The sequence below is a fragment of the Schistocerca americana genome, chromosome 2 (genome assembly GCF_021461395.2).
Source record: "Schistocerca americana isolate TAMUIC-IGC-003095 chromosome 2, iqSchAmer2.1, whole genome shotgun sequence".
NCBI lineage: Eukaryota > Metazoa > Arthropoda > Insecta > Orthoptera > Acrididae > Schistocerca > Schistocerca americana.
Window position 1 is genome coordinate 888,254,508 of NC_060120.1, and position 15,635 is coordinate 888,270,142.

Here is a 15,635-nt window from a genome sequence, read left to right on the forward strand (position 1 = left end):
CTCTCTGTCTGTCTGTCTGTCTGTCTCTCTCTCTCTCTCTCTCTCTCTCTCTCTCTCTCTCTCTGTCTCTCTCTCTCACTCTCTCGCTCTCTAGTGCAAACGTGTGTGGACAGCCATATCCGCGCAGTCAAAACTGATTTTTATATCGCTGTATCCCACGTTTTTTTCCACATTTATCTTCGAAAACAATTTCGTACTTACTTGGTGATTTATTACATCATTTCTGTCAGCTGCTTCAGTTTACCATAAGTGTGTCCTTGCAATAAAAAGAAAAATTTAACATGATACTTCTCACGAGAAATACTTGTGCCTTAAATAAATTTTGGGGCTGTCAGAAAAGAGGGGCTGTAAAATATTACCGGTCAAAAGGTGAAAGCGTACACAGACAAAATGTTTGTTAATTTGTTGCAGAGATTACAGAAAGAAGAAATCTTCTGCCTTCAATTGTAATCATTTAGCTTTAATCATAAAGAATCTGAATGAAATATGAAACAAAATTTTCATTACCAATGTCGTGAGGCGAAGGAAAAAGAGAGAAAGGGATAAGAAAGCGAAAAACGGAACAAAACGCAACATCAAATGGACAGAACGCCGCAGCCACCACGACATGGGGCTAGGCTCATAGCTCACTGAGGAACAATATTTCAAATTCACAACTTTTGTAATTCTTGTTAGAGATCACAATGTTAGAAAACTTATTGTGTACAGAGTATTAAAATAATACAAGAGTTGAAAAAGTCTGGATTTTTGAAGGAGAACTCAGTATTTGCGGTCTCCGTAATTAACCATACTCACAAATTGTATCTAGTTTTGTTACAAGTTTCCTTTTCTGTTTTCACGGTGGTAGTACTTCTGCAGTTCTACAACTGTAACAGCAACTTAAGGCAGGCCGCGTTGGCTGTTTCCATCTTCTCCGACGTTGCCGTTGCTGACGTACTCTGGTGTCAGATCTGGCGCCGAGAGTTTCCTCACTTTCAGTGCCTTTTTCATTCTGTTGACGTCTGCCAAGGTCTCTGGCATTTGCCGTTTCCTGGTCTCGTTGAGGAAGAAGGCGGGAATTGAGCCGATTGAAGCTAGTGCAGACATTACTAGGAACGGAATCTGAACATCTTTGTTTTGACCCTGTAACATACAGCACAATGTTAGAAATATTCCCACATTACACAGAAGGTCTTAATGCAACAGACGAAAAAAAAGACGTTTATCACTGGTCAGTTATGTAAATAAAAAGTACAACTGAAGCTAACGATCCATATCACTTTTGGTTTATGAGCGCTCCAGACACTGTCAAGGAGAGAAAATCAGCGACAACTGGGTTATTATAACGCATTTTAACGTAATCTGTGGCATACAAACATATAAATGATATTTAAAAGACTACAGTAAAGAAACTAGTAAAGTAAGTTTAACATAAAATTGAACGTAAACACATTACTCTCATAGCCTTAAAAGAGACTTAATCTCTCTTCTCCATGGCGTGGTCCATCAACACACCATCCAAATCGATACATGCTTGGAGACGAAGATCAACATTGTCACAAGCAGCGTAACAGACCCTATTGCTATCCGGTAAAACTCGTCTGTGATAGCTTCTTAAAGTTCGGCAAAATTCTGTATGTGATGTTCATACACTTTGTCCTTCAAAACGCTCCGACGTGTTCTAGCAAACCTTGCTTTTCGTTCGCCATTCTCAGCCGTTTTTCTGCATACTCCAAGCGCATATTCTGATCATCCTCGTTAAGATATTTTATCCAACGAAGCTGATATAGCTTAAATTTTAGATCCTTCGTTACTCCCTGCAATGTTGTGCGTGAAATATTCAACTCTTTGGACATGCGCTAATGGGATTCCTGCTTATCTTGGGACGAGTTAACTGCTTCCACCACACAAGCCCTTTAATCATCAGTATGCATACTCTGCGGCCTACCCTCTCCCATCGCATGCAAAATACTACCAGTAGTGTCAAATTTATTGTTTATTTTTAGCGATTGTTAACACAGATGCGCCATTTCCTCCAAACTCATCCTCCGTCTCACCTCCGCGTAATTGTTTGTTGCAGTATGCAAACGCACCTCAATGCGCACCCTGTTTCAGAGACAACCGCTCCGCCATGCTGTCTGGCTTGCACTAATAGTTGTAAGTCCAGTAACAGCTATCCCCACGCTCAGACTACACATTGTTACCATATCGAAACTATCTATCCAGAAAGACAAATGCTACAGTCAGTGAAACGAACTGTACATAACTACAGGCCATCCTGTAAATAAAGTGTGACAGAAAACATAGTGAATGAGTTTCATATCCATCTCATGGCAAAAGGCTTTCTGAATTTGACGCCATCTGTTATGGCCTATCGAAGAGCACATTTGTATTTTGTGCTGTTCCTAATACATATTAACGAACTTCGACTTGCAATGACGCAGGTGAAAATTTTTTCCTTAATACAGATGATAAAATTATGGTAGTTTGAGAGAGATACTACTATTCCTCTTATAGAAAGCACAGTTAACGGAAAAGTCTAAAACATCGACCAATTGTTCAGAATAAAAAGACTGTCATTACATTTTGATAAGATACGATAGTAATCAGCGTAGGCACACGATAGAAATGGCTGTGTATGTTTTTCATGTCCATTACTTGGTGGCAGGAATTCTGAATTTGAAGCAACCATGTAGGTTTATATTCGAGTCCTCTATCCTACTTGATACATGTTAATTATTTTCGACTTGTAAAATACATGTAAGGCAATTTAAAAAAAAAAAAACAGTAACACATCCTACTGATATGACTATGACTACTGACTATGAAAATATCAACAAATTAGACTAACACTAAATTTTGGCAAGACACAGTACATACAATTATATAGTTTTCCCAGAGCTTCAGTACCTATCATTACTATCTATTCAAACAATAAAATCTGAGAGGTTTCTTTAATAAAGCACTTTACTTAAGCTATATTTGGAGTAGACCTGTTACAACCATAGGTGAGTCATAAATGAACAAGGGTATCTCTCTTGACTATTTATCTACAACAAATATATTAGGCGTCTCATCTTGCAAAGATACTTGTTTTATATTAATTATACCCGATGTTAGTCTCTGGAGGGTCTGCAGCGACCTTTTTAAGACTGGTGTTTTGATGACAATAAATAATTTTATTGACCCGTTAATGTCGTTTATCGTTACCAAAAAGCTGTACTAAATTTGATTGTAGTTTCATGAATAGAAGCAGTCTCCGACAGGAAATCATTACGAATGCAGAGTGAGAATTCTGGACTGGTAATGTTGTGGGATTATGTGTTATAGGGAAGCCACTGTTATACATCTCCCCGCAGAAGCAGACATGTCAAGTTTCAAATTTATAATTTTAATTACTATATTTGAATACAGGGTGAGGTCTGTTGAGATGCAACTATCCTTTTGTTTCGTGAACGGTTCATAATAGCAAAATGGGGTTTCTGGCAAACTATAGTATACAGAGGGGCACGTCATTTAGTTAAATCTCTTAAGACTGAAATACGTGCTGAAACTTAATCGCAAGGAATGTGGATTCTATTTGCGGCATAAACTCCCCCAAGCAGGCCTGTAATGTGAGAATCTGTCGTTATATGCAGCAAGATGGGAAGCCTGCACTACTAAGACCAAAACTATTGCCTTTCCGCCCTACTTTACACATCATAGATACAGGATCAGCTACAAGAGTTGTAAACCATATTATAGCTTCTTGTGTATCAGAAGGTGCTCGGGGAAAGTGTTTCAGAAGTTACGTACATACTCATGACAAAGCGAACAACTCTTGTGAATACGAGTAAACATGGGAAATGCTCGATACAACGACGGAGTATGGCCCAAGAGCCACACTTGCTGGTGTTCTCACTGCAATAGCTGATTCCGATTGCCTTGCCTTTCAGTTTAGATCCATGTCTCAGATACTTTTGAGAACAGTATCAACGCCTCAGTTACAGTATGTTTAAAATTAGTTGCGAGGTTTGACGTTTGGCTGACTGGAGCGGGACGTGACGCTGTTGCCCAGGTAACACCAATGGGGAGACGGGTTTCCCCACCATGCCACCAGTGGATCGGCTAGTAAAGCGCCCCTGTTGCACAGACCATGAATAAACAGCACGCATTAGATGCATCAACGTTCGTCTGCTCTCCTTGTAACATTGTATTTCGTGGCATTGAAGTGTTCTTTAGTCATCAAGTATTATGAACAAGTTTTTTGTATTGGCATTAACAACAACGATGCAGTACATAAGAATATGAGATTTTCAATAAAAGTGTCGTCGAACACGTTCATGAACTGGGAGGATAACTTTCTGCTGCAAAACATTTCCCGGAATCCGACAATTGTAATGGACAAAACGCATTATCACTCTGTCGTGATGCATAAAGTTTCAACAATACAGCGAAGGAAAACGGATGTTTCTCAGGTACAAAGAAATGTTCCATGAGGTAAAGGTGAACCCAGCATGTGTAAGACGAAGATAATGGAACCAGTATTGCTGTACAAGCCAAAACTTCACGCTACCAGAGCAACGAACTGGCTAACGGTAAAGATAATAATTTAATCAGGCTTCCTCCGTATTATGCTCATTTAAATCCGACAGAGTATATGGGCCTAGGTGAAAAGTAATGTGGCAAAAAAAGAAACAAGAAGTTTACTCTCAGTGATGTTTAAATGCTGACCAAAGAAGCCACTGAAAATGTTGCGCGACGGTACTGATCTTGATTGGTCAGCCATACCAAGAAGTAGTTCAGGAGACATTGATTCATGAAGGACTGTAACGATTTTTAATGAATACTTTACTTCTCTTGTTGCCATGTTAAAATCTGCTTAGTTTGTCAAAACACAGCAGAGTTCATAAATATTGATCTCACTAACATTCTAATGCAGTTGAAATTGCGACAGAATCCTGAAAGAGTGTAATATTATACTAGCAACTGAATGCTAGTCAGGTCAATAGTTCATGAAACAGCCCATTCTTAGTATAAAAATGAACTTCTAATTTCTTCACTTACATTGTCACAAAACCCACAGCAGTTCTCGTTTCACCAAGTATCGATAGCTCTCAATAATTACATTATAGTTTGAATATCGCAGTAGATATGGAAGTTTCGCATATTAATCGTACGGCACAACACCCTCGTCTTTGCGCGCTATCATTTGCCAAAATCCTATTTGGATACTTCAAACCATTTATGAGATACGAGAAATTCATGAATATTTTATTCTAGTTTGTTCAGTGGCGCACGAGTTCGTCACGGAGCGCTTTAAATACATTAAATTTTCTCTAAATTAGATACAAACGGCAATATCCTTAGAAGTTTGAAGGAGAATTATCTACCTACTACATTTAATATGCAGCAACATGTGACCTATCACGCACCAAACACAAATTCAGAGCGATACCTATTTTTCACTGCAAATTAATAATTTTTTGCAGTAAATTACCTACTATCGAAATATCACAATGACTATGACCATTAACAAAATAATAGCCGGTTCATCACGAAGCTGACGAATTAAATCATAAGATGTGAGAGGATTGGAGTTTTTACCGAATAGTTTCCTCAAAAACGTTTGAGAAAGATAGGTAAGCTTGCATGGCTTTCTGTTAACACTGTCAAGCGAGCCTGGAAGGTTCCGTACCGAGTATACTTAGCAAACCGTATACTGTGGTCCCTTGCTGACGCGCCCAGCACATTCTAGCAACTACGCTTCCCTCCAATCGCTCCGTACTGAGCTGTCATAAGTCGCAACTTATTTTACACGCACTATAGCAAGCTTTACGTCACTGTACTCACGTCATCAACAGCTTTCGAATGCTTCTATTTAAAAAAAAAAAACATAGTGCTTCAGTAACGATTTTCCATATAGGATGCCAGAGCCACAAAATTATTAAAAGAGCATTAAATTTTCCTCCTGGCTGTAGTACGACCACATTCACCTGTATCATGTTATCAGCTGATGTCGGCTATGTGCCATTTTCAAGTGCTAGACCTGTCATCGTAATGTTACACGTCCGCAGCTCGTAGTCTAGAGACGCCGGTACGGTAGCTCAGCCAGTTCGGTCAGAGGGTTAGCTTCCCTCTGTAATGAAAAAACTGAGTTAATGGATCGACGACGAAGTGAAACGGGTGTCTTGCGACGTCCGCCCCGAGATGCAACAACTAAAATGAACAAAATGAGATTAAAATAAAAGAAGAGGCTAGCATTGCTGCCTATTGATCACAGGGTCCTGTGTTCGATTCCCGTCAGGGTTGGGGATTTTCTCTGCCTGGGGACTGGGTGTTTCTATTGTCGTCATCATTTTATCATCATCCTCATCAATCGCAACAGTGACTAGATAGGACTGTGCAGAAATTCGTCTGTGAAAAAATTGGGACTTTGCACGGGTTATGATGACTGTGCAGTTGAGCGCCCCACAAACCAAACATCATCATCATTGTAATGTTACACTGTGATGGGTGTATACAAATGTGCTTCTGTCGTTGAAATATATATTGCCGCTGTCATAGCGGACTCGAGCGAGAACTGCATTCCATGCTCATCAACAATTTGAAGTTACATTACTCCCGTAGTGACATACATACACAACCATAGAAACTCGAAATGCATCACACAGCACATTGCTCTACAGGGATATATTCGACACTACCCAGTATGCGTCGAATCCACCCACGTACTGCAGTGTTCTGGGTAATGTGAGTGTTAATGTTTACTTACATATGCCACTGTGTGGTGAATTAGTGATTCAACGTTCAGCTGAAGTACCATCCTGCTTGTCTGTTGACGTCAGTGCTGGTGATGCGTTCAAGCCACGTCACGGCAAACACAAAATTGCAAAATAGCCGAGCAATCCAAGACAAGGCGAGGAGCAGCCGTATGTGACAGCAGAGAGCAGTCTGGTGTGGGGCAAGGAAGTGTCAACATCTTGGAGCCAGCGCCATGGGAAGTAACGGCAGGGCAAGACTCTGCATGTGGCACCCAGTCATCGATAGCACATCGTCTGGTCTTGTTCACATCCGGAAGCTGGCCAGTGAGCATTGGCATCTGTCAAAATGGGTGTGATTGGCTTCTGGCAGCCAGTGATAGAGACACACAGTGTGTATGGAGGATGGAGTGGCTGTTGCCATCATTGGGAATGGAAGCTCAAGAAGATGGAGAGTCTGCAGCGAACCATCACGAAAGCAAACAAGCGAGCAGCTGAGATGGGAGTCAGCTGTATAGAAGCTCTTCCAGTTGTTCCGCTGTCACAAAGATCGACTCCCATCATTTCTCGTGTGCACCACTAAAGCAGTAATGTTATTTTAAACCATTGATGAGTATGTAGCATCGTTCTCATTCGAGTGTATTTAAATAACAGACTCATTTCTGCATACAGCAACTACAGCAAGACAGTGTAAAATTACAATGATTGGACTAGCAAATGAAAATGTCACATCACCAAAACAGCTGATCTTATGATTCAAATGATAGTGATTGTATAACAACCAAGGAGCAAAATGGTTTTGTTTTTAATAGTGTTTCAGTATCTCGGTTCATACAGTAGTTAGGAGGATTAAATGTGAAACAAAATTACATTATTTTCCATATATTACCAGTTACCGATAACTTCAACTATTCACGAAATAAAGAGATGCTACAGCTTACCTGCCGTCGACAAAAATCATCTTTTAATGCACTACTGGCCATTAAAATTGCTACACCAAGAAGAAATGCGGATGATAAACGGGTATTCATTGGACAAATATATTATACAAGAATTGACATGTGATTACATTTTTATGCAATTTGGGTGCATAGATCCTGAGAAATCAGTACCCAGAACAACCACCTCTGGCCGTAATAACGGATGGCGTGTACAGATACAGCTGCCCATGCAGCTTGAACACGATACCACAGTTCATCAAGAGTAGTGACTGGCGTATTGCGACGAGCCAGTTGCTCGGCCACCATTGACCAGACGCTCATATCCTGTATTCAGAAAGGTCCGTACAGGACCTGCAACATGCGGTCGTGCATTATCCTGCTGAAATGTAGGGTTTCGCAGGTATCGAATGAAGGGTAGAGCCACGGGTTGTAACACATCTGAAATGTAACGTCCACTATTCAAAGTGCTGTCAGTGCGAACAAGAGGTGACCGAGACGTGTAACCAATGGCACCCCATACCACCAAGCCGGGTGATACGCCAGTATGGCGATGACGAATACACGCTTCCAATGTGCCTTCACTGCCATGTCGCCAAACACGGATGCGACCATCATGATGCTGTAAACAGAACCTAGGTTCATCCGAAAAAATGACGTTTTGCCATTCGTGCATCCAGGTTCGTCGTTGAGTACACCATCGCAGGCGCTGTGATGCAGCGTCCAAGGTAACCGCAGCCATGGTCTCCGAGCTGATAGTTCATGCTGCTGCAAACGTCGTCGAACTGTTCGTACAGATGGTTGTTGTCTTGCAAACGTCCCCATCTGTTGACTCAGGGATCGAGACGTGGCTGCACGATCTGTTACAGCCATGCGGATAAGATGCCTGTCATCTCGACTGCTACTGCTACGAGGCCGTTGGGATCCAGCACACCATTCCGTATTACCCTCCTGAACCCACCGATTCCATATTCTGCTAACAGTCATTGGATCTCGACCAACGCGAGCAGCAATGTCGCGATACGATAAACCACAATCGTGATAGTCTACAATCCGTCCTTTATCAAAGTCGGAAACGTGATGGTACGCATTTCTCCTCCTTACACGAGGCATCACAACAACGTTTCACCAGGCAACGCCGGTCAACTGCTGTTTGTGTATGAGAAATCGGTTGGAAACTTTCCTCATGTCAGCACGTTGTAGGTGTCGCCTCCAGTGCCAACCTTGTGTGAATGCTCTGAATAGCTAATCATTTGCATATCACAGCATGTTATTCCTGTCGGTTAAATTACGCGTCTGTAGCACGTCATCTTCGTGGTGTAGCAATTTTAATGTCCAGTAGTGTAGTTCTTTAAGCATTCGTAAGCATCTCACCTTTTTAATTACGTTTCGAATTTATGCATTTTAAGTCCAAATGGTTGAAAAGCGCGATACTTGTTCTCTGACAGTCCGCCCCTCCACCCATGTGGGGTGAGGGGGGAATGAGACGCCTATGAAGAGACAGAAGTAGTTACCTGGAAGACGAGGTATGGCGAGGCGACGCTAGCAGCGGCTCCCAGCATGCTGTAAAAGGAGATTCCCGTCTGGCGCAGACACGTGGGGAACGTCTCGAGCGCCAGCACGTGCAGCGGGCAGAAGGCGGCGCAGATGAACGCCTTGCTCAGCGCCAGCAGCGTCATCTCCGCCCACACCACGTCCCAGCCTGACAACAAACCAGCAACTGTACTGCTCTGCTGTCCTAATGGTGAGCGGCGCCAACGCTCCCACGCGCTTCGTTGGTGTCTCGTAAGGATGAAACTTGTACAGCAGTAGAGGAGCCTACACTGACTATTCTGAAGAAAGGATCTAAGGGTCGGAACTTATTATATTGCAAGAAAGAGAAATACCGACGTCAGCCACGCGAAGGCGTTGAAATAATTCAATGGCGACAAGTGAAAATTTTTGCCTGATTTCCCATTTTATGCAAGCGGTCGCGTTAACGCTTCGGCTACCCAGGAACGCTTCCCGCCCAACCTGAAGTCCCAGCTTGTCGCACACTACTTTCGTTGTGCCCCCCCCGTGTTCAGTTTCCTCACTCCTCACAGTATGTCTCATGGTTCCTGCAACATATTGGACCTAGGTTGCATCCACACTGGACATATCGTGAAGTGCTGCCAGGGCCGAGATATTACTATTATTCTGAAACGTCAGAAAAAACAGACACCACACATGCAAGAATAGTTGTTATTTGGTTTTGTATAGACATAATTAAAGCAACAATCTGTGGTTGTAGTAACCGCCGGCCCGTGTGGCCGAGCGGTTCTAGGCGCTTCAGTCTGGAACCGCGTGACCGCTACGGTCGCAGGTTCGAATCCTGCCTCGGGCATTGATGTGTGTGCTGTCCTTAGGTTAGTTAGGTTTAAGTAGTTCTAAGTTCTAGGGGACTGATGACCTCAGATGGTTAAGTCCCATAGTGCTCAGAGCCAATTGAACCATTTTTCGTAGTAACCGCTTACGGTAAAGGCCACCAGTATGGATGCATGTATTACAATGATGGCTAAAATTCTGATGCACATACAGTGAAAAACGTTTAACCCGAAACTAAGGGTACCGAATATTTTTTTTTTTTTTATTAAACGAAGAATGCAAAAAATAACGCTTTCTCGATCTCCTCAAATTTCATTAATGTGCTGTAATTAAATTACCGGGTAAAATTACTTTTGCAGTTTATGTAGAAGACTGCGCTCAAAGTAACTTGGCTTGTAGCTTCACAGACACGCGCTAGGTGTGTGGGTGGAGGGGGGGGGGGGGTATCATTGTGAACGAGCGACGTATCGGAGGTGCAGTCTGACAGCTGAAGCCTATGCGTGTTTCCCTTTAATTGTAAGATACAGTTCGTAAGCGTGTAAATTATCTTATTAATAGACTATGTCAGTATGAACAATAATTCGACAAATATACACGGTGTACCAAAAAGGATGGGGCAAACTTACGTGGCTGAAATTACACGATAATAGAAACACAAATGTCCCAGTAAACACTGGTCAGCAAACGAGCCGCTTGCGAGGTAATCACGACTGTATGGTTCCAAGCCGCCACTGATGTCATTGCAAACATCGTCGTAGTTTGAAATTTAGATTTTACTATTGGGTGGAACATCGCGATTAGTTCACATTTCACGTATGGGGTACCTGTTAAAGGAGGTGTTCGAAGTGTTTTCCTTGCATCTGGATGCAATACTGTGCTCGTCTCTGCAATAAATTTCATTCATTTCGAAAACCCCTTGATCATTCCGGAATTCTTGACAAGCATGTACAACTCTCTGCCCCAGCTCTTCAACCGTGTTAACGGGTGTGGTGTATACTTTGCTTCTGAGGTGACCCCAACACAAAAATCCAAAGGTTGTAGATTAGGTTATCTTGGAGGCCAAGGTACAGGTCCACCTCGACCTATTCATCTTTGCCAGTATCTGCACGTTAGATGCCGTCTCACGCCAGCAGCAAAATGTGCCGGAGCTCCATCTGAGGTTGCTGTGGGTGAACGTTCTTAAGCAATCCTGGAAGATGCCGCCGCAGAAAGCTAAGGTACCTCCGTCCATTAAGTTGTGGTGAAAGAATGTGTGGCCCAATGAGTTGATCGCCTAGTACCCCTAACCACACATTCAGTGAGAAACGTTGCTGATGTGGTGACTCATGAACAGCACGTGGGTATCACACCACAAATGTGTATTATGGCAGTTAAACACACCATCGCATGTGAATCCTGCTTCGTCCTTAAATAAAATGTTACATGTGAAACAAGGATCGACTGTAGCCTGCTATTGCAGCCACTGACAAAACGAAGTCCACATCATTGAGACATTCAACTCGTTGGAGGTGGTAAGGGCACAGTAAATTGCGATGTAAAATTTTCCATACACAACTGTGACTTACAACAGGCACTTGTGTGGCAATTCTCTTCGAAGTCCCTGTAGAGGGCTGCACTGCTTCCAACACCATATCCTTAACCTCAGGCGTAATGCGAGCAAGCCTACCTCCTGCTCTACCATGTGCAAAACCCCCGTGTTCTCTCAGGCGCTGATGGACCCTTGTAAACTTACGACTTTCGGGGTGTCTTCGATCAGTATATTTTTCTTGGTACAAGGGTGCAGCCTCCCGTGCATTGCTATTAGCCCTACCGTACACGAAATGCATATCCGCATACTCTTCGCTACTGTACGGTTCCATTGTAACTTCAACACAGCAGACGGTGCACTGCCGCGCAGGATTAGCCGTGCGGTCTTAGGCGCTTCAGTCATGGACTGTGCGGCTGGTCCCGGCGGAGGTTCGTGTCCTCCCTCGAGCATGGGTGTTTGTGTTTGTCCTCAGGATAATTTAGGTTAAGTGGTGTGTAAGCTTAGGGACTGATGACCTTAGCAGTTAAGTCCCATAAGATTTCACACACATTTGAACATTTTTGAGCACGTAGCACTCCTCAGACGCGACTGTTACCATCTGAGACTGTGTACTGTATCCGTCCTATACGTTCTGCGCGTATGGTCTGATTCCAACTCCACCTCTCGGCAATGTTCCATTGTGTAAACAGCGAACGTAGGACGGCCTCGAGTGCGCAAGGGAGAAACCGGACGATGTTTACAATGACGTCAGTGGCGGCTTCGAACGACACAGTAGTGATTATCACGCAAGCAGCTCGTTTGCGGACCCGTGTTTAGTGGGACATTTGTGCTTCAATTGTCGTGTATTTTCAGCCGTGTAAGGTTGCGCCATTGTTTTTGATACACGCTTTAGACCTTCAGAGTCAATAGTTTCTCACTAGAGTACCGAAAAAGAAATAATCACTGAGCAAAGGATGAAACAAAGCAAAACTGTATCGACTACGTGCTGCCAGAAGGAAATGTCATAAAACAAGAAAAAGGAGTAAAAACTGCAGCGTAGCCTAAAACGTCGCTTGCTACAACACTGGTAATGTAAAATTAAGGACACACGTCGCTTGTAAATTATTGGTCAACATTCTGACAAACACTCTCCACATGGAGTATTAGTGGACAGGTGAGGCTGTGTTACCGTTGGGCGGCGTATGGGAACAGTGGCTGACTATTCTTACCATTCGACGGAATTCGCAACTTCTCAAAAATCATCAGGCTATTTTGCGGAATGAACGCACCATTTTTGAGACGATATTTCCCATTGGCAGAGCTAGAGTAGTTCATTTAGATTGGCTTGCACACAATTTTGGCGGCATCGCGAGGGCAGGAACAGAAGCCACAATTTTTTAATGATGGAACTGAGCCTCCTCCTGAGGCACACTGATCGTGGACTTCGAAACACCTGAGGTGGAGAGAGCAGTAGCTGATGTAACGTGGCATGTATCACTCCATCATCTGTTGTAACATCGTCTGACCTCAGCACACTTTAACTTGTGTAAGTTTACGTGCCAATGTGGCGACCAAGTAATACACAGGAGGAAATAGACGCGTTTTGACACTGGGTAATTAATCGGTCACGTTTTCTAATTGACCTGTTTGCTATGACTTTGTTGTTGCGTTTTCTTGCATGCTGATCCAACCCACTTGTGAAGTCGATGCAATCATCATGATCAGAACGATATAATGTTTAAATTCAGCTAGATTCTGTGCGAAGCTTTGTTGCCACAGTAATGTCAATTCCTTTATTAGCCATACCACTCACCCTAGCGTTTAACGTGATTTTTTCCGTGTACTCAGGTCCTACACCCAGTTCTCCTAAAATACGGAATTTGTTTACTTGTATTTGTCAAGTGAAAATATAAATATTACTAATTTGTCAAAAAATCGCACTGTTTCTGACCCTCGTTTGGTTCCAGTAGACACTTTTCCGCAGTGCTACTTTCACGCTTATTAATTTTGTACAATACCCACAGCTACGAATCATGTGTCAGGGCCAACCTGCCTTTCCAATCCCTTGCGGTTACATCGCTATCATACATTTGAATCGTGAGGTGACCTGCTTAAGGAGAGGGGATGCGGGGTGGCTATCAAAAGCATTTAGAAAAAGTATACCCGTATACCCAGTGACATCTTGCAACACGCATCACCGGATTCGAAAACTCGGTAGTTCTCACTATGATAGTGCACAAAGCCAAGCTGTAGAATAACAGCAGTAGAAGATGTAACGTTACCTCCTTTGTTTGGTCTGACGAAAAAAAGTAACCCAATATGCCAGGTTTATAGCGCAAATGCGGATATCGTTTCTTGTTTAGCGATTTCCATTTCATGGTAGAAGAAATAGTCCGACAGCATAGCTCAATGACCAACACGAATGGCTGCCATACGGGGGATCTAGGTTCGATTCCCAGTGCTATCAAGGATTTTCCCTCGGTAGGGGGGACTGGTACGGAGTACACTCAACCTTATGATTCCAAATGGGGAGCCACTTGAATGAAAAGTGGCGGCACAACGGTCTGGAAAGCCGACAAAATGGCCGGGAGAGCGGTGTATTCATCACTTGCCCCTCCATACCACATCCGCACAACGCCACAAGGCAGGGGAGGACACGGCGGCCAGTCAACATTCCCTGGGGTCTCAAACCCTGATACAGCGAATCCTTAAAAGAAATAAAAAGTAAGACATCAGGCTGCATTTTGAAAGAACCGCCCTATTATTCCACTTTAATCGAATTTCCTTTATAACCGTTTCAGTGTTTAACTTTCTTCAATGAAATATTGTCGTGTGGGACACCAACAGGTTCCTCTGCAGCTTCTACAGCAGATACTGAAACAAACCACTTCATGTAGCACACAGTCAAAAAAAATTATATTACTGAGTTTCATTTATCGTGCTGGCAAATGAACAGAACGGTCTTTACCAATGGAAGGAGAAATGGAGCTGTTTTTCAGGTTCAAAAATGGTTCAAATGGCTCTGAGCACTATGGGACTTAACTTCTGTTGTCATCAGTCCCCTAGAACTTAGAACTACTTAAACCGAACTAACCTAAGGACATCACACACATCCATGCCTGAGGCAGGATTCGAACCTGCGACCGTAGCGGTAGCACGGTTCCACATTGTAGCGCCTAGAACCGTTCGGCCACCCCGGTCGGCTGTTTCTCAGGTGCTCACATCAATACCGTCATGAAACTAAAAGGTTACACCGTAATTTATACTGAATTACTTAACACAACGACATGAAAGCCATTATTTGCTGCAAGGACGTTAATCATAGCTAGAGTCTGATACCAGGAAGAATAGACACACAGTAGAAGTGAATGACACGGCTCAGCAAATTATTTTGGCTGTTAGAAAGTATAGTATCGTCCAGATATCACAGTAGCACCCCGAAGTTGGCAACCCATATCGCTACCACAGACGTTTGCGGGGCTTCGCTGCGATTCGTAACAATGTATCGGAGGCGCCCCTGAAGACCACGTTTCCCTTCTAAGCACAGCAGTGCCCTCAAACTGCAGGTCAATAGAGGGTTGAGCGTGCAAGAGCTAAGCCCCAGTTCGTGACTGCATCTGAAAGACTCAGCAACACCGTGTAAGACAGAGACAGTTGTGTGATCTGAGGTTTTCCCGGCATACAGAAATCTTGAAAATTTCTCGGGTATTCAGCCGGGTAGCGTCGTCCAAAAGGCTCGATATTTCGGCAAGCCGACTTCTTGCCATCTTCAGGCGTTCTTGGTGTCTGATTGATCTCTGATGGATGCCGATTTTATATAATCTCCACCCCTCTCCAGCAGCCTCTGTCTGGGCGCTTCCGAGCGGTCCGCGGTCGGTGGTGGGGGAAGGGTGGCGCTGGGTGGTGGGGGAAGCGCGGCGCTGGGTGGTGGGGGAAGCGCGGCGCCCCGCGACAGATCTTGCACTTCCACGTGACGCTGCAGAGAAAATACGACGGGAAACATGCCGTGTACTCACCAGGGCGGCTCCCTCGAAGCCAAAGATCTCCAAGGAAGAGAGGAAAGCACTGAAGCGGCTCCGAGAATATGCCGAGACTGTCGTCCTCCCAACAGATAAAGTGAATTGC

General features: G+C 43.6%; 1 protein-coding gene across 1 annotated transcript in view; it reads right to left on the minus strand.

Moving 5' to 3' along the window:
- Positions 1-508: 508 nt before the first annotated feature.
- LOC124595505 (solute carrier family 22 member 7-like) overlaps positions 509-15,635 on the minus strand; it is a 206,026-nt gene continuing 190,899 nt past the window's right edge. Inside the window, exons 10-11 of the mRNA XM_047134268.1 lie at positions 9,172-9,359; positions 509-1,122 (exon numbers count right to left, since the gene is read on the minus strand). Coding sequence (XP_046990224.1) covers positions 880-1,122; positions 9,172-9,359 — 431 coding nt within the window. The 3' untranslated portion in view covers positions 509-879. The remainder of the gene's footprint in view (positions 1,123-9,171; positions 9,360-15,635) is intronic.